Raw genomic sequence first — 23,468 nt, forward strand, 5'->3', positions numbered from 1 at the left:
AAAAAATAAAAAATATACATTTTTTCAAGATATTTTCCATATTGCATATACATATATTTATTAACTGAAAAGTTCTGCAACTCCAAAACCAAGAAGACTTAAATTAGAAATCATAGAATTAAAAGTTGCATTAGTGGTGGACATGTTTCAAGAGTTATACGCATCTTATATTAATTCCAATTTTAACTCTTAAATGTTCATGTTATATAACAAACCTAAACAGTTAAAACGAAATCGATTTTGGAATGTCCATGTCTATGTTAAAATCAGTTTTCAGATGACCAAATATCTGCCAGATCCAAATCTTAAAGTATTATATCAAATTCTCCTGTATTTGTTTTAGTTCGGCCCAAATATGGTCACAGCTCCCATGTGAAATCCACATCCGAAAAACTTTACAGAGACAAAATTTTAGCTATTGGTAAAAGGTATGTATTTAAGATTCGCTAAAGTCAAATTTCTTTAAGTTTGACACACTTGTGCCTTGGTTTCATAATTGTTTTTTTGAAATTTCTTAGTCACCCTGTTAAATATCCAAATCATTCTGTTAAAAAGACAACAACTCTGCTACAATTGTTTATGTTTTTTTTATCAGATGTTTTCTTTTTGTTTGTTGAAAAAAATTCATTGTTGTGAATGCGTTTTGTGTTTTTGAGTAATTAAACAAATATAACAAAAACAAATGTTAACAAAAATTACATTATAACTCTGTTCAAAAGTAAAATTCTTGATAATTTTGTGTATATAATTAATTGTATTTTATCAATAAAATGTGATAGACCTTTGAAGGGAGATAACGATTTGACCTGTGTAATTTATCATCTATAAAAAATGAACAGCGACCACCAAATAATAAGCTCAGCCACCACTAATAGTAATAATAATAGTGATGAAGCGTTTTTTATATTTTTTAATGGATCACGAGTTACGGTTGCCTGGCAAAATGAGACGCCACCATTCTCGCCCATACTGCGTTTGTGTTCCATAAGCCCAACAATTTTCTTATTGTTAAATCAAGACAAATATTTGTATGAAGCTAAATTTGACCATGAAAATTTAGTCATACAAATGAAATGCATACAACGTAATGTTATTGATGTACAGTATTGTCGTATCTCGAAAGAAGTGTTTTTAGTGTTGGGGGAGGGATCAGTTGTAAAACAATGTATTATAGATTACATGAAGCCTTTAGAAGATAATCTATGGCTGCCAGTGATATTTGATCCATTGGAACTTTCCGAAGATGGTGTACGCATTAAACGTATTTGCAGTTCTTCGGAGGCCACCATTTTTCTCTCCAATATGGGTGATATTTATGCCCTGGGCAATTGTGGTGTGCATTTTTCTGTGGAGTGTGAGCAGCCTAAACTATTGCGTTTATTTAAAAAGAGTCTGGATATAATAGACATTGCAGCAGGCGAACAATTCTTTATTTTTCTAACAAGGAAACAATGGCTGTTTGAGACAAATCAAACAACAGCTGTACAGAATTATGGTAAGTAAACATGATTTAGAAAGTAAATGTTCATTTTATAAAAGGTCGTTATTTTTAGGCGAATTACCCGATCTTTTACGCTCAGAGCAGTGTAATAAAAACACCTCAAGTTCAATGCATTCCTCTACAATTTCTACCGGCCTTGATTTGGAGACAAGTATACAAAGTCTGCTGCAACAAGGTTACTCTCTTCTGCATACGCAAATCTTTAGTATGGGTTCCAACAATAAGGGTTTACTTGGCACCGGAGATCACATAAAACGAGATTCTTTGTATAATGTGCAAAAACTTAAAGAAGTGGGAGTTTGCAGTTTAGCAACTGGCAAAAATCACACAGTTGTACGTACCATAGACGGACGTCTGTATCATTGGGGTTTTAATGACAAAAAACAACTAACAAATAATGAACAAATCTACGAAATCAGTAGTCCAACAGAGTTAAGTTTTGATTCCTCCGATTTGGATGTGCCGCGTGTACACATTTTGGAGGCCTGCTGTGGTGATTATCGCACAGTTCTCTTGAATACTCAAGGTGAGATCTTTGAAAAGAATAAACAGACTTACAGTCAAGAGAAAGATTTTCTAACGATACAAATGAAAGACATCAGCCAACAATCATATCCTCTACTTTTGGCCAGCCACCAACTGACCCTTTATAATCGCCGTTATTTTAAGCGACAATACCACACTTTGCATCATCATATTCAAAATCAATTGAAACAAATGATGAATTTTCGTAAGAAATTTCTGCAACTCAATCAATTAGTGGAAAAAGTACTAAAAGATCTGCATGAAGTGTGTCATCATTGGGAAAATGTATTGTATATAGTCATAACTATATTGCATTCATTGGAACAGTTCTATCGTGGGGATTATGATCAGTCGACGGAGCTGGTGGTTATTAAGTATTATCGTGAATGTATACAAATTTTTGAGTTGTATACGAAAGCCTACTGTGATACATATTCTATTGATGGTTTCAATGAAGCCTATCAACTGTTTAATCATTCGTATCCGCCCACCACTTCAGCGGGCTACAAAAATCAAGATCTTTTAAAAATGTTTCAACAACCATTTTTGATATTTCCATATGTTATACAATTGTTAGAGCATATCCAGAAACACGAAAACATTTGCAGAGAAGAACTTCTAGCATGGAATGAATTTTCCCGTCGCAATCGCATTGATTTGGAACTAGCAGATAACACGCGCGATTTTTGGCGCTCTAACTTTAAAAATACCAAAGTGTTACAATTTAAAACCAAGGAGAGAAGAGTTATTCTAAGCTCGACTGCAGTACCTATAAAAATTTCACACGTTGGCTTTGGTGCAACCATATTTATATTATTCTCTGATTTCCTATGTCAACATAGTAGTCAGATAACGGCTTTGCCTTTGAATGCCATGTGGCTGAAAAAAGAAGAGACTGGCATACGGATTATAACTCCTGAAAAGAATTTTGTACTGACCTCAAAAAATAAACACGACATAGAATTGTGGTATGATCAACTAGAGATTACCATTAAAACTGTACTTATGCTAAGCGAAAAATCAAAAATTCCCGAAGTTCGTATGATTGACTATAACTTTGCACCGAATCATGCCATCTACGGAGGTGTATATGTTAAGGGAAACTTTTCTAATGGTGTCATGCATGGCAAATGCCGCTTAGAATATCCAAATGGGAAAATGTATTCAGGCGATGTCATTCACGGCGTCATAGAAGGTTACGGTCGAATGTTTATACCGAAAGTTGGCCTTTATAAGGGCAATTTAAAAAATGGTAAATTCTGGGGCCACGGTACATTAATCATCAACGAAAAAGAGTTGTACGAGGGTAATTTTCGTAATGGACTCTTTAATGGTCACGGTCATAAGCAGCACAGTGATTACGTTTATATTGGTGAATTTGTGGACAATCAAAGATGTGGCTATGGTGTACTTGATCGCATTGCGACGGGTGAAAAATATTTAGGCTTATTTGCCGATAACAAACGTATTGGTAATGGTGTTTGTATCTCATCAACGGGCGATTACTTTGAAGGTTCTTTTGCCAATGATGAATTGACGGGACGTTGTATTGCGATATTTCCCAATGGTTTTTATTATGAAGGTGAATCTACTTTAAATGGTCCCAGTGGTTTGGGAAAATACTATATGCCTGTGGGCTACAATAAACAGGATGAAGATGTAAGTTTTTTTTCATAATAAATAAAATAAAAATAATTTTATTACATTACAATTTTAGAATATTGATATGACACTTAATTCCGAAATGATGGGCAATATATTGAGTGGCCAATTGACTGGAACCTGGGAAAATGTACGCATTAATGCTGGAACCATGGAAATCAATCGTAAATTTACAAAATATCCTAGGTGAGCTATTCAAAATCTAAACTAATATTTACTAGATAGTAATGTATTGTATTTTCTTTAGCACCTTTGGTTCAAATATTATTGATAATTCTCGAAAATGGTGTTCTCTGTTCGATGATTTCGAAAATGAACTTTTTGGAGATTTAGCAAATGCCACACCCAACACCAAACCTTTAATATTTGCTCTGTGGAATCGAGTTATCGCTTTCATAAGCAAACAACAAGAATTGGAAAATGAAAAGTTAATACCCCGCGAACTAGATATAACCAATATTTCGACTGCAAATGTTAGTAGTCACAACAACAATAAAAAAGGTTTTCTACCTTTGCACAATATTTCTAAAGATTTCGACAAGTTGAGCTTAAATTCGTCATTGTTAAATTTTGAAAAACCTGAATTAAGTCGCAATCACTCACATTCCGAAGACACACTAAACGGTTTGGATTTCTCTAGTTTTGATCTGCTTAGTACATTCAATAAATTGACAAACCTTAGCTCGGATGATAGCGGCGGTAGTCATACGTATTCGACATTAATGGATGTAATGGAAAATTGTAATAACATAACATTGGATTCATTCAACGATAGTGCTTTAAGTAACAGTGTACCGAACGATGATTGGTAAGTATTTTTATAACCTTCACCTTCGTGAGAAGAATATATATAAGTTTGTCATTCCGTTTGTAATTTCTATAATATAATATTCCGATCCTATAAAGTATATATATTATGGATCTTTATAGATAGCGGAGTCGATTAAGCCATGTCCGTCTGTATGTAGGTTTGTTGAAATTAGTTTTTAGAGAACCGCAGATATCGGCGCGGTCCGAATCTTTAATAATTCTAATAGACATGCTTTCGGGAAGATCGCTGTTTAAAAGCAGCAAAATCGGTCTATATATAACGGAGATATGAGCAAAAATCCGAAACAACCCCTGAAAATTTAATCAAAAATTAAGATTTTTTAATCATGCTCAAAACAAAAATTGCAAAATACAAAAACAAAATACATAAACATACGGTAAATTTTGTTATTGCACTCTTGTTTATAATAACAAGGCAGAGCGAGAGCAGCAGAGCAAGAGTAGCAGAGCGAGAGCAGCACTAGTGTGTTGTTATTGGCTAGAAACATGAAATTAAGTATGTAGAGCCTGGCTTAAGTTAGAAGCAATAAAAGGGAACTTTTTGGTACTTTTTCGTTTTAAAAAAATTGCAAAAAACAAAATACTTAATCATACGGTAAATTTTGTTATTGCACTCTTGTTTATAAAAAACAAGGCAGAGCGAGAGCAGCACTAGTGTGTTATTATAGGCTAGAGACATGAAATTAAGTATGTGGAGTCTGGCTTACGTAGAAGCCATAAAAGGGAACTTTTTGGTACTTTTTCGTTTTAAAAAATGGTACTTTTTGAATTTTCTATAATACTTAACCTTGAAATTAAGTATGTAGAGTCTGAATTAGGTAAGAACCCATAAAAGAGAACTTTTTGTTGCTTTTTCGTTTTTCAAAAGGTACTTTTTGAGTTTTCTATTATAATGAACTTCGAAACATAAAATTGAGTATGTAGTGTCCGGATTAGACGAGAACACATCAAAATCATTCGTCCTACAAAAGGTACTTTTTGAATTTTCTATAATATTGAAACTAGAAACATGAAATTAAGTATGTAGAGTCGGAATTAGGTGAGAACCGGAAAAAGTGAACTTTTTGGTACTTTTTTTCCTTTTAAATGGTACTTTTTGAATTATCTATAATATTGAACCTAGAAATATGAAATTTAGAATTTAGAGTGTGAATTAGGTGAGAACCCATAAAAGGGTTCTTTGGGGTACATTTTCGTCAAAAGGTACTCTTTTTAATGTTCCATAATATTGTAAGTAAGTTATGTAAAAGAAGAATTTTTGGTATTGACTGTTTTTTTTAACACACCGTGATGAAGGCTATATAAGATTCGGCACAGCCGAATATAGAACTCTTACTTGTTTTAAATTCCAACTTATATATTGTTAACCTAAACTTATTTTACAGCATATCCTTACAAACGGAAATGGATTTAATACCACAATTTGGAATGAGTGATTTAAATGATCAGGAATTGATTGCCATTAAAGAGTACCTGCGTGATGCTTTTCGTTATCGTTATCATCCCTTTAAACACTTGAATGAGCGCATTACACACTGCTTCTATCGTTCATATGGTTGTTGGAAAATTAAACCAACTCCCTTATTGGCTCAACAGGCCATGCGTGAATGGGAGTCTATATCTCAAAGAGTTTATAAATTCATACGCCGTCTGTTTCCCGCTTTGCCAGAGGAATACTCTGTAGTGGGAGAAAATCGTGAAGTTGTCTCACACATAACACTTCTCTATCCCATATTATTATCAGAAGGTATATATTCCACACTATTTGTGTTGTATGCCAATAAATACAGTCATAAAGATGAAATTTATCGTCAGAATCTATTGCAAGCGGAAAAACTAAGTGATAATGATTTAATGCAATATTTAGAATTTGATAGGTAAAATGGACTTTTTGGTTCTATATATTAGGACAATAAATTTATATTTTTTTTTTATTCTTTAGTAACATCCTGTTGGTGGTAAATACTGATACGTTTTTAGAAGCCATTAAAATGCTTAAGGAACTTAAAGAAAAATACACACCAATGGCCATGTTGACTGTGATAGAAAATTGCATGGAAAAAATAACTCTAGCATATCAGACTATATCCAGTGGTAAGTGAAATATTTAAATTAGAATTTTTTAACAAAATAATTCTATAAAATCTTCTTTTATTTAAAGCAACTAAAATCAGTTTAAATGCTGATCTCATAATGCCTTTATCATTAATATTATTGCTGCGTGCAGCAATACCACATCTTGGTGCTGAGCTGGCTTTATTAGATGACTTGACCGATTGTAAAAATTTTCAATTTGAAATGAATGGTATTCGTGGTTATTGTTATACCACTTTAAAAGTAATTTATTATTATTACTCATTAAATTTTCTTTAATTAATGGTTTTTTATCCATATTTCTAGGCTTCATATGAACACATTGCTACCAAAACCCTATTCGAAAAGAAGTAGTTAAATATTGTTTGCTCAATTTTTAAGTTTTAGTTAATGATCAAGTGTAAAGTGTGCGGATAGTATGAAAGTATTTCAAGAGTTATGTATATGTAAATCTGTATTTATCTATAAGTAATTATTATTGTAATTTATTATAATAAAAATCTGTATTACAGTTGATGTTGTTATTCCAAAGAAATAGTTTACAAATACATTTTTGATGATAATTTCTTATGGTCAGGGAAACCAAAAATAAGCTTTTAACAAATATGAATGTATAGCCAACCATATGATACCCTACACCAGTCAGTATGTTAAAAATGGGGATAATTATTTGATTTTTAACTTTATTCCGAAATATTTTTACTTATTTTGGCAAAAAAAGAGAGTTTTTACAAGAGGGCTCAAAGGGGATTATGGGAAAATATGGCCATAACCTTATAAATGTTGGTAGGGGAAGTTAAAATTACTTCAAAGTTATTTATGTAGAATTTAAAAGTGTTATTAGTGTTTGTAGGTGAATTTTGACCTGTAAGTAAATTACTGAAAGGAAGTTTGTATGTGGGCTAGGGTCAAATGAAGCCCGATCATTAATTTTGTCGACTTTTGATGACATAATAGAACATTAAACCGATTTATTAGCCCATAGGCCCTATTTTAGGGTACGCTTGTATGGGGGCTAGCCGAAATAATGGACTGATTTTAACCATTTTCAATAGGCTTGGGACAAAAGAAGCTTTTGTGCCAAATTTCATCCAATTATCTTGAAAATTGCGACCTGTACCTTGCGCACAGGGTTTACATGGACAGCTAGTCAGACGGACGGATGGACTGGCATACCTTAAGGGCAGGTTTCTTACTCCTCAGTTAAACTAGGCTTAACTTGCTGTTCGATTAAACACGGAACAAATTTAGGCGGACTTTAACCGATGATTGTGTTTTTCAGTTTTAGATTTAAGCTCAGTTAACTTTGTTAGTATTGCCAACTTTTCACTCAAAAACATAAACAATGAACAGCTGTTTTTCGCAAAAAATACTTTTGTAAAATGGAAAATTTTGGAAAAATGTCAAATAAACAACACAAATCAGAAAATTGCAATTTACTTAAAATATTATGTTTTTGTTCTTCCGAAATCATTGTTTTATTGTTTTTGTTAATTGTGTTTTCTCACTTATAACTTGAGTTTAATTGGCCAATTACACTCAGTTAAACTAAGATAATAAGTAACATTACTGATAACTGAAAAACACAAAACATATTATATTAAACCAGGTTTAACCAAAGAATAAAGATTATCTTTATCAGAAAAACGCCCTAAGCCGATTGGTATACTTTAAGGTGGGTATATGACGAATATTTTTGTATGTTTTGAACATCAGCACAAACCCAATATACCCTCCATGGTAAAGTGGTGTAGGGTATAAAAATGTGTTTCATACTCATTAAATAACTAGTAAAAATAAATAATTTTAAAAATACGTTTACACATCATCCAAATTCTATTCGCTTCGCGCTTTACTTTACTATTAACAAAAATGAATAGCGTTGCCAACTTATACAATCATATGACAAATGCCTGTCAACAACTATAGTTGTTGACAGGCATTTGTCTAAGTGACACACATTTGTTATTGTTTAATTTTTGTTGTGATGACATCAAACTAAGAAAAATTTTATTTATTTTTAAAATTAATTTAATTAAATCCAAGAAAAAAAACCTAAAAAATGTTAGAATTTTGCCAGAAAAAACACATGTTACTTGGTCTGGGCCTGCTGGTTACCACAACAATTGTTGTGTTAATACTGGAATCCCGATTGGCCACCACCGGACCGATGCGTCGCGGAAAATCCCAACAATTTGTTATAGAAAACAATTCAACCTGCTGGAAACGTGAAGAATATACAGTGATACAGGAATGTCATAAATGTTCAGACTTTGATATTGTCAGTCGAAGTTTAGGTGTATGCATACACACTAAATACAAGGAGGTACTGAGATGCAAAAGCGGTGAAATTGTTACCAAAAGTTGTGACCGAGTGGCCTTGATCGATCAAAGACATTTCATACAATTCGAGGTGTGGTGTTTTGTTATTGGCATTATTAGCTATTTAATATCTTATGCTCGAGATCGTGTACTATCGAGAAGGACGCATCAGAAGCTCGAACGACAATTAAATCGTGTAACGTAAATAACGACGCATTACTAAAGACGATATTTAGATTAAATTGTAGTTTTAAAATAAACTTTATTTTAATCAAATTTTGATTTATGTTGTAATTTTAATATTTAGGAATATAGTGGGAGTCTAAATGCAGCTTCAGATTATGAACGAAATATGTAAAACTTATATTTTCTATTCCACTTGCACTTTCTATATCTAATGAAACTTTTGTAACTAAATTGCTAATGAAAACAAGTCCACAATTAAATTATATTTAAATAAACATTTTATTCGATATGAACTATAATAATTAAGAGATTCATTGTTTATATATCCAACACTTTCATTCCAGTATTGCTACTAAACATGATATTGCTTCATAAATAGACATTATTTGTATTTTAAGTAAAACATTCGTTATATTTAATGCAGTCAATAAACAAATGAAATCTCTTAAAGATAATATTTTAATATAAGTATAATTTATAATAAACTTTAGTAATGATAAAAATTAATAATCATAATAATTGGTTAAAAACTACAAACTACTTGGAATAGGTTGTGATTAAATTGGCAAAATTGAATCAAAAAGAATTTTTTTTTTAAAGAACTAAAGGCACTTCTCTATTATTTAATGTTTGTTGTTTTGTTATGATGTTCCTTGATACCATAGTCAAGTAAAACACAAACAATCGCGATTTTCACATTAATCCCTCAAAAAATTTTGTAATTATACTCTAGAATTGTATAATGCAAAAAATGAACACATAAAAATTGACAATATTCTTTTTGATTCGTAATTTTTAACCTATTTTTATTACTTTTTTTGTAAAGGATATGGAATGTTTGGTAGTTTTAGGTTTTCTTGTTGTTAATTAAGTACTCCAGCTTAAGTATTTCTTGCTATGTGTTTATATACAACTTGATATTCATTCGATATAAATTACTTTCGCCAATTGGAAATTAAATCGGGTTCAGAGCTATCCATTGTGTTAGTTGAAGGTGGTAAACTTTTAAATTCACCTACTTTGCTTGCTGTGTTTGTAGTGGTGTTATCTTCATGATCAAGTTCGCTGTCAATTTGACTGGTATTTGCAGAGTTGGTTTTAAGTGATGTATCTGTCATTGGCAGGGGTTTAGCTACACCTATACGTACTACGCCCTTGGCAGCACCTTTTAGAGCCTGTACCGCCTGATCCAACGTAGCATTTTCCAAGTTAATATTATTAACAAATAACAAACGATCTCCTGGTATTAAACGTCCATCCAATTGTGCTACACCGCCCGGCACTAAAGATCGTATAACAATTAAACAGTCATTGGAATCCATGGGATCTTGATAGTCCAAAATGGAAAAGCCCAAACCACGATCACCCTTAATTAGCTCAATTATTTGAGGCTCTGATGACCACATGGCCAAACCTGTGAGAGGTTCTAACGATCTAGATTTAAGTTTAAACGAATCCTCATTAGTTGGCGATGTAGTTGCTAAATTGCCATCCGATTTAGCTTTAACTAAACGATCTGAGGCTGGCACTAGATTTTCAAAATTGTTGCTTAATTTCTGCAGTGTATCGTCAGAGAAGGACATCAATTCAGTTTTGCTGCGACCACAAACCATGCGTACATCCTGTGGTAATTCTTTCAAAATAGCCACAACTTCTAAATGATTCATGCCGAAGAGACGTTGGCCGTTTACTTCCAGTAGTTCATCACCAGCTCTTAATTTTCCATTAACACCCACAGGGCCATCAGCCAATATCGAACGTATATAATGATGAGGCCTAACTTCACGTCCGCCTTCTACATCTACAGTGCCCTCTAGTGATATACCTAAACCACCAACAGGGAATTTTTTAATTTGAGCCACTATAACATCAACATCGGGGCCTACATTTTTCTTCCATTTACGTATGATTTCTTGTTCAACATCGGCTGTAAGTTCAGGATCTGTGTAATACTTTTGGCGTGTAAGGAGTATGTTATTTTTGGCATGCAAGGGTTCCTGCAAAAAAAAAAATAGTATAAGAGTAATCGAACAGGTTTGTTTATTTAGAATATTTCTTTTCCACTTACCATTAAGTCATGTTGTTCGGATTCTGGTGCAGACAAAATATCGGATGTAATAATTTTGGTTGGTTGATCATCGTGCAATGAAATAATATTCTTATCAACTCCAAAAGTAGACAGATTTGTAGTAGTTGTAATTGTGCTACTGGTATTACCCGAAGTCAAAGTAAAGCTCTCCGGTTCAGTGGCAAAAATATTTACTTCATTCGAAGGTAAAGTTTCACGTCCCGATAGGAAAGACAAATCTGTAGTTGCTGTGGAAGAGCGCATTGGAGTTATAGAACTAGAAGGTAAATGTGCTGTTGTACTGCGCGAAGGTGTAGAGGGAACCGATGGAATTTTATCATTGGCTGCTATAGCCTGTTGTAACTGCTCATATTTGGGTCCTCGAAGATAACGCTCTAAGCGTAAATTTACCACCTGACCTGATTGCTTAAGAAGTTCAACTGCTTGATGATTTGAAAAACCTTGCAATGACTGACCATCTACTTCAATAATGCGATCATTGACGCGAATACGTCCATTAAGATCAGCAGCTGAACCAGGAGAAACACTTTTTACAAAAATACCAGACAATTCTTCTTTTTCGCACACATAGCCAGCAATGGTTATACCCAAACCATTGGCATCTTTAGTCAATTCAACCTGCAGCTTTTCGGTTTCTGGCAATTCCAGCAAATCAATAATGGGTTGTTTGCCACGATAAACAAAACGCTCATCTTCCGTTGTCGTCTGGGGAGTGGAAGCATTTGAGCTTTCACCAAATATTTCTGGATAACCAGTGGATATTAAATAACGCTCAAGTTCTGCTCTGTCTACAAGGACACGGGCTGGTACTACAGCACTACCGGGATCTAAGCTAAGTCCAATAGGTGATGGATGTTCAATAGCACGTCCCACTACCAAGCGCACATGGGTACCAGATTGTCTTAGAACAGTAGCCACTTGCTCGGACACCATTTCTTGTAGATTAACATCACCAATTTGTAATATATGATCTCCAGAACGCAAACGACCATCTCTGTCAGCAACTCCACCAGGCAATATTGTTTTAACAATTACACCCGAAGTCCTAGCACCAATAATACCAAATCCCAAGCCAGTGCCGTCATTAACCAATTCAATGGCCTGTATTTGAACATAATCTGTGGGAAATAGTTCCACTCCAGATAAAGAAGGCATTTTGGTATGCTGTACTAACGTAGGATCAACAGCATCGGCTGCTGCTTTGCTGCTACCTGGACTGTTAGGTCCCGAGGCACTGTTCAAAGGCGTAGAAAGACGCTCATCAAACTCATACATAACATCGCCTCCATTAACACTCAAAACCAAGTTACCAGCCATATCAATGTCGAAATCATTGGGCAGCATAGATGGGTGCTGTGTCAATTGAGCATTTAGTTCCGATAACGAATCTTGAACATGTACTATTGTTCTAAACACTGGATCCTGCAGCAGATCCAATATAGTCTTAAGACTATCTCCCGTTTGAGAATGCAACTTTGGGTCGTCAATTTCATCAATGCCCCTTTTGACAGCTTCAATTTGCTGTAAAGCACTAGATATATCGGCACTTAGATGCATCTCGGCTTTTCTTTTTTTTCTTTCGAAATTATTCAGGCGTGACACAAATAATTTTCACTTTTATTAATTGGATTATCGAATACCAAAAAAAACTTTTCTTTCAACGACACCACCCACTTTTTTCTTTTGTTTACCAGAATTCCTCGTCAAAAAATAACATTTACTTGCAATAGTTTTTGTTTGCTTGTTTAGAATTTAACATTTTTCTTTTACTTGCGTTAGGAATATTATCCTGTTTTAGTTTGCTAATGTTATGGAATGTCTAATGTATTTTTTATTGCTAATTAATGACTTTTTTTGCAATGGAATATTTGTGTCAAGTAAATATTTTTAATATACCTGTATTCACCACTGTTGCCAACCCACTTTTTAAAAACATCGCTAAAGTCACTTGAAAAATAACTAATTCTGCAGTTACACGTTCATGTTATTCACATTAAGCACTTAATAAAATTTATTTAAAATCAAATCCCTCAACAATCAAATAAAACTTTTATGCGACATTTGTGTGACCACAAAGTATATAGAGAGACAATTTTGTCATTCAAAAAGGTCTAAAAATATTAAAATAGGTTTGTGAGAAGGTTTCCGTCCTTTATTTCAGTGTAGAATAGGGTTCTATAGTTGAAACGAAAAGTCGACTTTAAATATTTTATAAATAGTCGACTTTTCGACTTTTTCCGACTTTTCGACTATTTGTTGCAATTTTTTGACTTTTTCCGACTTTTTACGACTTTTTTCGACTATTTTCGACATTTTCCGAAGCCAGAAGCGTAAATTTATAATTTTGCCATTTAACATTATATTATTATTATTATTATTATTATTATTATTATTATTATTATTTTTATTATTAATAAAAAAACATTATTTATATTTTTTCTATTTGTTGCAATTTTTTGAGTTTTTTCGACTTCTTTCTATTTTCGAATTTTTTCGAATATTTTCGACTTTTTCCGACTATTTTCGACTTTTTCCGATTTTTCGATTTTTTTCGACTTTTTCCGACTTTTATTGACTTTTTTCGACTCTTTCCGACTTTTCGACTTTTTTCGACTCTTTCCGACTTTTATTTACAAAGTCGACTTTTCGACATTTTTCATAGACGATAGTCGAGTTATCGACTTTTTTGGAACAAAATAGTCGACTTCAACTTTTCGACTTTTTTCGACAAAAAGTCGATTGTTCGATTAGGTTTTATAGAACCCTAGTGTAGAATACGTTATTTATGTTAACAACCGCAAAATTTTAAAATCGCTGGATTTTACTGGAAAATAGCTAATTTGACAACCTGTATTGGAAGAACAAAAATAAATGTTACCAAGTTTTTGTGAAGTGACATGACCGCAGCGTGGCCAGATTAGGGGATTTATTATAGCTTTGGGGAAACGATTTTTTACGGATTTTAGAATGATTTAAGAATCTTTTAAGACACTTCTTAGTATTCCTTGCCTTGAGGTTTATTTCTTTTTTAGGTTTCCACCAGTTTAATTCAGCATAACCTCAAACGAGGAAAGTAAAACGAAAGCATGCGATTACGACTGTCCAAGCATTCTGTGCAAAATAGTTTTTGAAAAAGTTTTTGTAAACGGATAATTTTTTGAGAAAACAAAAGTTTTGTAATTAAAATTAGAACTTGTTTTTTAAGGTTCTTTTTTTAACTTAATATCCGTTCTTGAGAATGATTTTATTTATTTATCAAATTTATTTTACAACATATATTTGAGAAATTTTTTTAACATGAATATTTCCGAATTGGATTACTATTCTGTTTTAAATGTACCGAGAGATGCCAGTAAAGAAGAAATTACTTTGGCATATAGAAAATTGGCAGTTCGTCTCTGTCCATTTCGTGACCTAAAGCATCAAAGAGATTTTGTGCCATTATCACAGGAATCCCAAATTAATCATTTGTCTCCACTGTCTTTAAATCGTCAATGGAATTATATTAATATGGCCTTTGATATTTTAGGTAAATTCAATGGCAGATTTAAGATTGACTTTAAAAAAAACGTCTCCCTTTGCTAGGTAATGATCTATATCGAACAATATATGATCGCTACGGTGACGCTGGTCTATTTCAAGGTATTCTCTTGCCCAATGGTTATTTTCCACCCTACCAATACCACGGCAATCATATGAAGGTTTATCATAGCGTTTTTGCTTCCTATTCTCCATATGCCAATATAATTGATGCCTTAACCACACCACCACCTTTGTGTTCGAATGGGAGCACTGAAGGTATTGGTGTGCGAACCAAAGACAAAGCTGTAGAAAGGCTGGTGGAATTAACTTTGGAAGAGGTGTACAATGGATGTGTAAAAATAATGCAAGTATGGCGTCAGGAATTTGTTGATAAAGAAGAAACACACACGGAGAAAAGAAAAAAGTTATTGAAACTTAACATAGAACCAGGTGTAACTGCCGGTACACGGTATTGCTTTAAAGAAGAAGGTGATCGCTCGCCCACTACCATACCGGCTGATATAATATTTATCGTAACAGACAAGCCTCACAAAACATTTCGAAGAGAGAATTTACACGATCTTGTGTATACCCTGGAAATAGATTTATGTCAAGCTCTTATAGGATTTCAATTCGTTGTTGCTGGCTTAGATAAGCGACAACTAAAAGTATCTATTAATGATGTAGTAAAGCCTGGATATGTTAAAGTTTTGCCTTGTGAGGGTTTGCCTAAATGTAAAAGCACAGATCCAGCATTGGCTTTAAAACCTCAAGAATTTCAAAAAAATGAATTTGGAAATCTTATTATAGAATTTAAAAGTATTTTAAAGTTATTTAGTTTTTTTCAAAAGAAATTATAATTATTATTTTAATTAAAGCTAAATTCCCGGACTATTTAAATAAGGAAATGAAAAAATGTGTTCGAAACTTTTTTACTGAGTTGCAAGATCTACAAAAGAAAGAGATGGAAAAGAAATCCCAGCCAAACTGAGATAAATATTGTGTAAATTTATTGAGTGCAAAAATTAATTGGCATTTAAAGCGGAATTTATTTAATTTCAATGAACTTTGTAGAAAATATATAAATTTAGAGCTGAAATTAAAGAGTTATTGATTAAAATAATTTGTTATTTGCGATTTTGAATACTTCTTAACTTAATATACAGTAAGTAATCCATCAGTTTAAACCGTGTAACATAATACATTTAAATATCGAAGAAGTTATATGTTTTTGTGTGTTTGTTTAACATGACACTTATGTATGTATGTATTTAAGTTACTGTAATAGGGAGGGACCACTATGCTTGTTTTTTTATTATATTAACCAAAAATTAATAATAATAATGTGAATGTTAGTGTTTTTTTGAATTTGTCTAGAGGGAATAATGTGTAAAAATAATAACCATAATTTTTTTTGTCAATTTTCAATTTCATTGAAAATGCAATAGTATTAAAAAAGTAACTGAACTTATTCCGTAATACCCATTAATGTATCGATATACCCGCAAATGAAACCTCTAAGCCCACATCATTCGATTCCATGCGACTTTTTATATGGGCCAAAGTATTCTTATAATGCATTTCAATTTGTTTTGTTTCTTCGCTGGTTTCCAAATTAGGTAGTTCCTCATTGATTTTAGCAATTAGCTAAAAGACATAACAAGAACAAGTTCAATATAGATTTAAATTAAGGAAGTATACAAATAAACTTACCTGATTGAGCATGGCAACTGTTATTAAAGAATTGCCACGTTCAAAATAGAACAAATAATGATTAAGTAGCTCCACGTACAGTTGCACTTGAACACCTATGTCTAAGCACTGTGAAGCAATACGTGCTCCTTTCTTCAAACAATCCAAAGTTTTCTTTTCGTCACGCATTTCTTCGCCATTTTTTCTTTACATGAAAAACAAAATTTAATAGTAAGAAATTGTTAAAAATTATTTTTATTATTGTCACATACTTGCCACTCCAGAAGAGGGCAGCGCACGCCACTACACCTCTACATTGATCGGGTTTTTTGAGCAATTTTGAAGCAGCTAAAGCACAGTTAGTTCTTAATGGATCGGCATTTTCCTCGCCAAAGCAGGACATTTGTTCGAAAGTAGACATTATTAAAGTAATAGCCGCCAATTGGGCTTTAGAATCTGAGATTTCATCTTCGTAGAGGGAAAATGCTTGTGTCATAAACTCATAGGCTACGGTCTCATGATTTGTATAACCAATTTCACCAATGACCAAAGCGCCTTGAAGATACAGTCTTAAAGCTAATTCCGCTAAATCGGCCTTAGCCAAAGCCGATATAGTGCTGTGACAATATTGTATAATCTTTTGACATTTCTTATCCCAATTCTCATCTTCCTCGGCCTTGGCTTTATATTTATATGCCAACTGATAGGCTGAGAACACTAGAGGTGGTAGAACATGTTTAATACGTTGTGCTCCACCAGCGCCCAAGTGTTTGCGTGCTGATTGCAAGATCTTATATTGCATATCGGGATCCTCAGATCTAAGCAGGTGTATAAAACGTGCCACAATACCTTGTTCTTCAGCAAATTCATCGGGATCAACCGATGGTTCCTGTCCATTTTTAGTCACAATAGTTTCATCATCTTTAATTAGAGGAGTTATTATATTTAAAACAGCATCAGCCTGTTCTGCTGTTGGTATTAATGTCTCATATTCCAACACATTCATGAGTAAATATAAAGCCAGTGTTTTACGTGAAGTGTAATCGAATTTCTCCAGTAAAGGACAGAAATTGTTTAATTGTATAACAGTCAAAACATTATTGTAAAAGTCAATGCAAATGCGCAAGAGACGGGACAGCTCCTGATTAACAGATAACAAATGAGAAATACTACAAAAAAAGCGAGAAAGTAACGATAAAACAAATGTGATTGATTGAAGGAAAAATCGTACTTGTTCATTTCGAGACATTCCAAAATCTTGGTCGTTGTGCCTAATACTTTATCCACATAATCAACACGATCTGGATAGACTTTTTGTGCAAGACTTAATAAAGCAACTTGCAATGATATGGTATCTTCCAAAGGCATGTCAGAGCGAGTCTGGGGAAATGAATATAACGGAGATTAAGATAACGTTTATGTAGTAAAGGCAACAACTTACCTGTACAATATTGGCAACTTGCACGCTAAATACTTCAAAGAGTTCTACTTCTGGTGGTATAATAGATTCAATATCAGTTCCATTGTTCTGAAGTTAAAGAGGGAAGATTAACTACATATATATCTACAAATTAAAATATTTATTTTTCATATTACCTTTCCACTTCTTTGATTGTAGGTGGCCAAGCGATCAATTAAACATATTATTATGTTCTTAACATTTACTCCGGTCTGCAGTTGGGCACAAGACTTTAGAAAAGGATCTAAAGTTTGCAAATGAAATTCATCTGGAAATACTTGTATAATACATTCCATCAAGTATTCCTGGGCTATGGCATCACGACAGCTCACCACTTGTTCTAAAATGCCGGGCAATATTAAACGTTGATAGATCTCCAGAGATGCAGATTCCAATTGCGATAAACGTACCAAATTGGTACCAACCAAAATTTTCAATTCTTCACGTTCTTTTTCACGACGAGTCTTTTCACTCGAATGACCCTGATGTTGCATACGTACCCATAATTTATTCATTTCGGCAAAATTGGTCAAAACAAAGTCGATGGCATCATAAACATTGCCCTCATGTTCATTGTCGGCCACTAAAACATCGGGTAAAATATTACGTGTACATTGCAACAGATAATTGCGTAAAAATAAGCCGCGCAAAGGATGTTGTACACCACGACACATTTCCACCAGATCCTTGAGTATACTGCGCTTCAGGGAACGATCATTCTTAATGTACACAATACCGACAGTAATAAGCAAATACAAACGGGGCACTATAGTGTGCGAATACTGAACCAGCTCGTAAAGATCCGTTTCCTTTGAAGCCTTCTCACTCAAGTACAACTCCAAATGACACAATTCATCGGTTATCACCATATCTGCAAGATATTTATATAGAAATTGATCATTTTAAACGTAATTTCATAATGATGATACTTACACAATTCATAGTAGCTTTTCGGTGACAACATGGATGTACGTAATTCACTTAACATGGCGCTGGCACATTTCAATGCATCCAGCATACGTTCCTTGTCCAAAAAATGATTCATTTGAAATGCCTGCTTGCGAGCAGAACTAATGGCTTCGGCCAATAGTTTCTCCTGATCGTCAATGCTATTCGGCATAGTCTGCAAAAAAAAAAAAGAAAACAAAAGTTAATAATTATTATGCAAAATAAATTTGTTAAGCCATACGTATGATAGAATGTTTGTTGATGATGATGTATAATATCAATAACGTTGGTTGATATGTTTGTATATATTATATTAAAAATAATACTAATATTTAGCAAATGTGCTTATGTGTGTTTTTAATGCATATAGTGGCTATTATCGAAAACAGCACTAGTTTGATATGAGTGTACACATAAAAAAGGAAAACAAGTATGAGAGTATATTTTGACATATTCGACCATATGATACCCTACAACAGTTATTGTTAGATTTAAAGATTTGTGCTTAGTATTATTGATTCCTCATATTTTGTTATTTGTATCGAACTTGTTAGATTTGAATTTGAACCGGAGTCTGTTAAGTTTAGAAGAGAAATATGTGATGACATTTTTTATTTGAGCGTTATACTTTTATCTGGACGTAGAGTGACTAAGAGACTAGCTAGCACAAACGCATAATACAATAGTCTTGTAGGGTATAATAAATGCATTGTTATTGTGTGTATGATTGTAAATGATGCCAATGGGTGGTGTATGTTGCCTTACAAGAGTGAAAATAGACATAAGATTGTAGTGTATATTAACCAAAACCGCAATAGTATTAAAGTTGAAAATAAGCCTTAGAAGTTAATAAGTAAAAGAAAGCCTAAAGTTCTAAATAGAAAGAATTACCATTGTACCAACACCACCTGCTACCGGTGAATAATTTGCGGAACTCCAAGGATACATTTTGCCGCTAAGTTAAAAGTATCTTAAGATTTCTTTTTTACTATCAATGTACGGCTAAAAAATGCAGTAAATTCCTTTCCGAAGTGGCTGCAGTGTTCCAATTCGTTTTTTTCTTTGGATGTTAAACAACAAATGTCGGTATGTTGGTTTCGTGCGAGTTTTTCTTTTTTTTCTATTGTATCTTGTGATTGTTTTAATTCCCTTGATTTATTTTAAACTTACCATATTAGGAATGAATTTGTTTTGTAAGATTTATTTAAATATTGCAAGTCAATTCCAATTTATTTTCAATAAAAAATTAAGGCGTTAATTGGGATTTTTTCTATCTTCTTATCGGTTTTACAAATTCTTTTGTGATGCTTCTTCGTTTTGTCAAACTGTTTGTCAAAATGATGACATGTACTATTGAGGGTTTCTATAAATGAAAAAATCTACTATTAGACTTTCTTGAATTTGTGAAAAGTCAACTGTTCGTAACAATTTAAAAAAATATTTTAGATTAGTCGTTCAGCTAGTCAGAAATAAGAATTTTGCATTTTTTCCACCTCGATAACACAAAACTTTCAGAAATTTGTTTAAATTTGATTTATTTTAGTTAATGGTTATCTATAAAGGATAAGAAAATCTGTCATTTTTATTACGTTGGTATTAGGGTTCTATAAATCGACTTTCGAATAATTGAACAATCGACTTTTTGTCGAAAAAAGTCGAAATGTCGAAGTCGAATGTTTTGTTCCAAAAAATTCGATAACTCGACTATCGTCTGTGAAAAAAGTCGAAAAGTCGACTTTGTGAATAAAAGTCGAGAAAAGCCGAAAAGTCTGAAAGTGGAAAAAAGTCAAAAAGTCGGAAAAGGTCGAAAAAAGTTGGAAAAAGTCGAAAAGTCGGAAAAAGTCGAAAATTGTAGAAACAAGTCAAAATTTTTAAAAAAAGTGGAAAAAAAGTCAAAAACTCTAAAATAGTCGGAAAAACTCGAAAAAAGTCAAAAAATAGTCGGAAAAATGTAGAAAAAAGTCGAAAATAGTCAAAAAGTCGAAAAGTCTACTATTTATAAAATACTTATAGTCGAAAAGTCGACTTTTATTTAAATGAAAAAAGTCGAAAAGTTGAATAATCGACTTTTCATAAAATGCAAGAAGTCGAAAAGTCGACTTTTAACTAAATGAAAAAAGTAGAAAAATCGACTTTTCCTTTCAACTATAGAACCCTAATTATAAATAAAATAGAAATCGGTTAGTTTTTGTTGAAATGAGAGTTTCAAGCACAAGAATCTTCGTACCGCAAGAGATACTATTGATATTTCTTTATCTCACCCACAAAATCAGAAATTTTTCTGTGTGTACATCTTAAGTGAGAACTCATTCCACTGTAAATGGGAATTAATTTTTGATATGGCAGCATTAATTTATTGTTTACATTGAGCCGCAAATATGGCAATACTTTATTGTTTACATATAAAAAATAAATAAATAAAAATCTTTTAAATGTTAAAGTTATTTATTATAAAACAATGGATTTAAATACCAAAATTATTGAAGGTGTTAAACAATTTCCCACGTTATATGATGACAAAGGAAATTTGGATGAAAGAAATCAAGCATGGATGCAATTGGCCGATAAATTAAAAATGCACGGTACGATAAGAAAATTGTATACATTAAAAAAGTAAAATACAATTTCCTTTATTTTTTAGAAGTTTATTTAAAAATTCGTTGGCATAGTTTAATGCAAGCATATCAACGTAATATGAATTTTAAATATGCCAATAACATGGATTTCGTACCACGTATTAAGGAGACACATAATAAAGGAGAAAATTGGCCGGAATTCATAATAACAGAAGAAGATTTAAAGGAAGACAGAAGCGTTCAAGAACAAGAAGAATTTGTATTCTTAGAAATAGACGAAGAAGATGCAAAAGTTAAAGAAATGCCAAAAGCAACTGTTAAGGAAAAGACAGTAGAAAATGTAAAACAGTTAGAGGAAGCATCCAATGTTGTGTTAAAAAACAAAAACTTGGAACAAAATGTTTATAAAATCCAAAATATTGAAAAATTGAATGATTTAAAAGCAACACAAAATGTTGAAGTTAAAGAAAACATTGAGGATAAACCAAAGGAGTGTGACAAAAGCACGACCACAACTAGCAAAGTGGAAGAAAAAATGCCAGCAGTTGATGTAAATAAGAAAGAAAATGATCAAGTTATTAAGGAAACTAAAGAAGTGGCCATAGAGAAATCTCACATAAAAAATGAACGCTGTGAAGATGCTATCTTTGGAGAACTTGTATCAGCCACATTAAAGCGTATGGATGAAGAAAAGAAACGAAATATTAAAAAAGAAATAATGAATCTTTTATTTTCCTAAACAAAAACTTTTCAAGAATAAATACGAACATATTTTAATCCAATTTTCGATTTTTATTATTTTTAACATATATAATTTACAAGATTGTTCAGTTAATTGTCTCAAAAGTTCGATTGTTTGAATGTTTGTATGTATATTTAAATAGTGTTATTGTTGTGCATCACTGCAAAAATATGCACAATATTGCATCACTTGGCAGCACTGATTATTGTTTACAAATAAATGGCATAACTGCCATATTTTTTTGTAAAACGACATTTTAGTTTGTGATGCATTTTTGAAGTAATGATGTGCATGATTTTAAAATGGAAAGGTAGTGATCATAAAACATTAATTGTTAGACAACAAATGAAAATTATTTATATTTTTAGTTCCGACGAAGATATTGCATTTAGCACTACACAAGAATTAATAATAAGAACGAGGCTGGAAATGGAACCAGATTTCCAGGAAGGAAGAAAAAATAGAACAATTTTATGGGAAAATGTGCTGTCAAAAATTAAAGAAACCCAACCGGACTTTAAAATGACAAAGGATCAAATAAGCCGAAAATTTTTAAATTTAATGACAACTTATAGACGGATAAAAGATCGTAGTAGTAAGACAGGTCGTAATGCTACTTCCTGGGAATTTTTTAAAATGTTTGATGAAGTTTATGGTAAACGATACTGTGAAAAACCACCACCCTTAAGAAGTTTGCGCAAAATTTATGATCCTTATTATATTAAGGAAACCAAAGAAGTAGCCGTTGAAAAACCTCAGTCACGTATACTACAACCTAGTGAGCGCTGCGAAGATGTCATCTTTGGTGAACTTGTATCAGCCATGTTAAAGCGTATGGATGAGAATAGGAAAAAGCATGCGAAAAAAGAAATAATGAATATTTTGTGCTCATAAGTATTTATTGATATCATAAAAATTTTGATATCAAAAAAATTTTATTATTTTAAAGTTCTTGTTTGTATTTTAAAGTTTTTTTTTAACCGATCTAATTTATAATCAAATCCAAATAATGCAAATTCTAATTATTTATGGAGTTAAATTAAGTTTGTTTATTTTTTTTAATATTTAATTGTTCAATTCACAATCGATGTTGTATCGTTGTATGTCATAAAAAGAAATCATTAATAAGACAAAATAATACAAACTACGATACAACCGCACAACACCAATTGTGAATTGCGCAAATAATTTAAAAATTTTTTATTCTAAAGTATTTAAATAAATCGATTTAAGTTTTTTTTTTATAAAAACCAACTAAATTAAATTTTTCAACAAAAATTCTGTTTTAAATAGATTTTTTCTAAGAAACTGAAACCTAG

At 32.4% G+C, this 23,468-nt stretch overlaps 7 protein-coding genes across 9 annotated transcripts; 5 read left to right on the top strand and 2 right to left on the bottom strand.

Moving 5' to 3' along the window:
* The first annotated feature begins 617 nt into the window (after positions 1 to 617).
* LOC111691241 (alsin homolog) lies at positions 618 to 7,144 on the top strand. The gene is made up of 8 exons (XM_023453898.2): positions 618 to 1,495; positions 1,554 to 3,685; positions 3,744 to 3,874; positions 3,936 to 4,496; positions 5,905 to 6,396; positions 6,462 to 6,613; positions 6,681 to 6,856; positions 6,920 to 7,144. Exons 1-8 carry the CDS (start codon positions 832 to 834, stop codon positions 6,965 to 6,967), a joined length of 4,356 nt encoding a protein of 1,451 aa, XP_023309666.2. The 5' UTR covers positions 618 to 831; the 3' UTR covers positions 6,968 to 7,144.
* A 1,407-nt stretch (positions 7,145 to 8,551) lies between these two features.
* On the top strand, positions 8,552 to 9,571 carry LOC111691256 (protein JTB). The gene has a single exon (XM_023453916.2). It carries the CDS (start codon positions 8,676 to 8,678, stop codon positions 9,138 to 9,140), a length of 465 nt encoding a protein of 154 aa, XP_023309684.1. The 5' UTR covers positions 8,552 to 8,675; the 3' UTR covers positions 9,141 to 9,571.
* On the bottom strand, positions 9,382 to 13,132 carry LOC111691255 (patj homolog). The gene is made up of 2 exons (XM_023453915.2): positions 11,190 to 13,132; positions 9,382 to 11,118 (listed from the first exon to the last, which is right to left on the bottom strand). Exons 1-2 carry the CDS (start codon positions 12,765 to 12,767, stop codon positions 10,057 to 10,059), a joined length of 2,640 nt encoding a protein of 879 aa, XP_023309683.2. The 5' UTR covers positions 12,768 to 13,132; the 3' UTR covers positions 9,382 to 10,056.
* A 1,164-nt stretch (positions 13,133 to 14,296) lies between these two features.
* On the top strand, positions 14,297 to 15,852 carry LOC111691264 (dnaJ homolog subfamily B member 13). Its single transcript, XM_023453927.2, has 3 exons — positions 14,297 to 14,739; positions 14,796 to 15,551; positions 15,611 to 15,852. Exons 1-3 carry the CDS (start codon positions 14,508 to 14,510, stop codon positions 15,721 to 15,723), a joined length of 1,101 nt encoding a protein of 366 aa, XP_023309695.2. The 5' UTR covers positions 14,297 to 14,507; the 3' UTR covers positions 15,724 to 15,852.
* Positions 15,815 to 20,158, bottom strand: LOC111691244 (vacuolar protein sorting-associated protein 35). 2 transcript variants are annotated; one of them, XM_023453902.2, is made up of 8 exons: positions 20,002 to 20,158; positions 18,817 to 19,006; positions 18,021 to 18,754; positions 17,866 to 17,952; positions 17,656 to 17,804; positions 16,697 to 17,593; positions 16,446 to 16,629; positions 15,815 to 16,379 (listed from the first exon to the last, which is right to left on the bottom strand). In XM_023453902.2, the coding sequence occupies exons 1-8, from the start codon at positions 20,002 to 20,004 to the stop codon at positions 16,218 to 16,220; spliced, it is 2,406 nt and encodes an 801-aa protein (XP_023309670.2). In that variant the 5' UTR covers positions 20,005 to 20,158; the 3' UTR covers positions 15,815 to 16,217. The 2 variants fall into 2 exon arrangements, with proteins under 2 accessions (XP_023309670.2, XP_046809942.1); XM_046953986.1 differs by lacking the exon at positions 20,002 to 20,158 and adding an exon at positions 19,723 to 19,912.
* On the top strand, positions 19,775 to 23,467 carry LOC111691263. 2 transcript variants are annotated; one of them, XM_046953987.1, is made up of 2 exons: positions 19,775 to 19,917; positions 22,518 to 23,467. In XM_046953987.1, the coding sequence occupies exons 1-2, from the start codon at positions 19,898 to 19,900 to the stop codon at positions 23,041 to 23,043; spliced, it is 546 nt and encodes a 181-aa protein (XP_046809943.1). In that variant the 5' UTR covers positions 19,775 to 19,897; the 3' UTR covers positions 23,044 to 23,467. The 2 variants fall into 2 exon arrangements, with proteins under 2 accessions (XP_046809943.1, XP_023309694.2); XM_023453926.2 differs by lacking the exon at positions 19,775 to 19,917 and adding an exon at positions 22,316 to 22,459.
* LOC111691262 lies at positions 21,203 to 22,189 on the top strand. Its single transcript, XM_023453925.2, has 2 exons — positions 21,203 to 21,413; positions 21,473 to 22,189. The coding sequence occupies exons 1-2, from the start codon at positions 21,290 to 21,292 to the stop codon at positions 22,144 to 22,146; spliced, it is 798 nt and encodes a 265-aa protein (XP_023309693.2). The 5' UTR covers positions 21,203 to 21,289; the 3' UTR covers positions 22,147 to 22,189.
* Position 23,468: the final 1 nt, after the last annotated feature.

The sequence above is a fragment of the Lucilia cuprina genome, chromosome 6 (assembly GCF_022045245.1).
Source record: "Lucilia cuprina isolate Lc7/37 chromosome 6, ASM2204524v1, whole genome shotgun sequence".
Classification (NCBI taxonomy): domain Eukaryota; kingdom Metazoa; phylum Arthropoda; class Insecta; order Diptera; family Calliphoridae; genus Lucilia; species Lucilia cuprina.

Excerpts from the sequence above, each read along its gene's own strand:
- LOC111691241 (XM_023453898.2), top strand. The coding sequence starts at position 832 with ATGAACAGCGACCACCAAATAATAAGCTCAGCCACCACTAATAGTAAT. Across the intron at positions 1,496-1,553 it reads AACAGCTGTACAGAATTATG|GCGAATTACCCGATCTTTTA; the intron begins GTAAGTAAACAT and ends CGTTATTTTTAG. Across the intron at positions 6,857-6,919 it reads ATTGTTATACCACTTTAAAA|GCTTCATATGAACACATTGC; the intron begins GTAATTTATTAT and ends CCATATTTCTAG.
- LOC111691256 (XM_023453916.2), top strand. The coding sequence starts at position 8,676 with ATGTTAGAATTTTGCCAGAAAAAACACATGTTACTTGGTCTGGGCCTG.
- LOC111691255 (XM_023453915.2), bottom strand. The coding sequence starts at position 12,767 with ATGCATCTAAGTGCCGATATATCTAGTGCTTTACAGCAAATTGAAGCT. Across the intron at positions 11,119-11,189 it reads CCGAACAACATGACTTAATG|GAACCCTTGCATGCCAAAAA; the intron begins GTAAGTGGAAAA and ends TTTTTTTTGCAG.
- LOC111691264 (XM_023453927.2), top strand. The coding sequence starts at position 14,508 with ATGAATATTTCCGAATTGGATTACTATTCTGTTTTAAATGTACCGAGA. Across the intron at positions 14,740-14,795 it reads TATGGCCTTTGATATTTTAG|GTAATGATCTATATCGAACA; the intron begins GTAAATTCAATG and ends TCCCTTTGCTAG. Across the intron at positions 15,552-15,610 it reads TCTTATTATAGAATTTAAAA|CTAAATTCCCGGACTATTTA; the intron begins GTATTTTAAAGT and ends TTTTAATTAAAG.
- LOC111691244 (XM_046953986.1), bottom strand. The coding sequence starts at position 19,779 with ATGTATCCTTGGAGTTCCGCAAATTATTCACCGGTAGCAGGTGGTGTT. Across the intron at positions 16,630-16,696 it reads GCCCTCTTCTGGAGTGGCAA|AAAAAATGGCGAAGAAATGC; the intron begins GTATGTGACAAT and ends TTTCATGTAAAG. Across the intron at positions 16,380-16,445 it reads CAGTTGCCATGCTCAATCAG|CTAATTGCTAAAATCAATGA; the intron begins GTAAGTTTATTT and ends TATGTCTTTTAG.
- LOC111691263 (XM_046953987.1), top strand. The coding sequence starts at position 19,898 with ATGTTAAACAACAAATGTCG. Across the intron at positions 19,918-22,517 it reads ATGTTAAACAACAAATGTCG|TTCCGACGAAGATATTGCAT; the intron begins GTATGTTGGTTT and ends TTATATTTTTAG.
- LOC111691262 (XM_023453925.2), top strand. The coding sequence starts at position 21,290 with ATGGATTTAAATACCAAAATTATTGAAGGTGTTAAACAATTTCCCACG. Across the intron at positions 21,414-21,472 it reads CGATAAATTAAAAATGCACG|AAGTTTATTTAAAAATTCGT; the intron begins GTACGATAAGAA and ends TTTATTTTTTAG.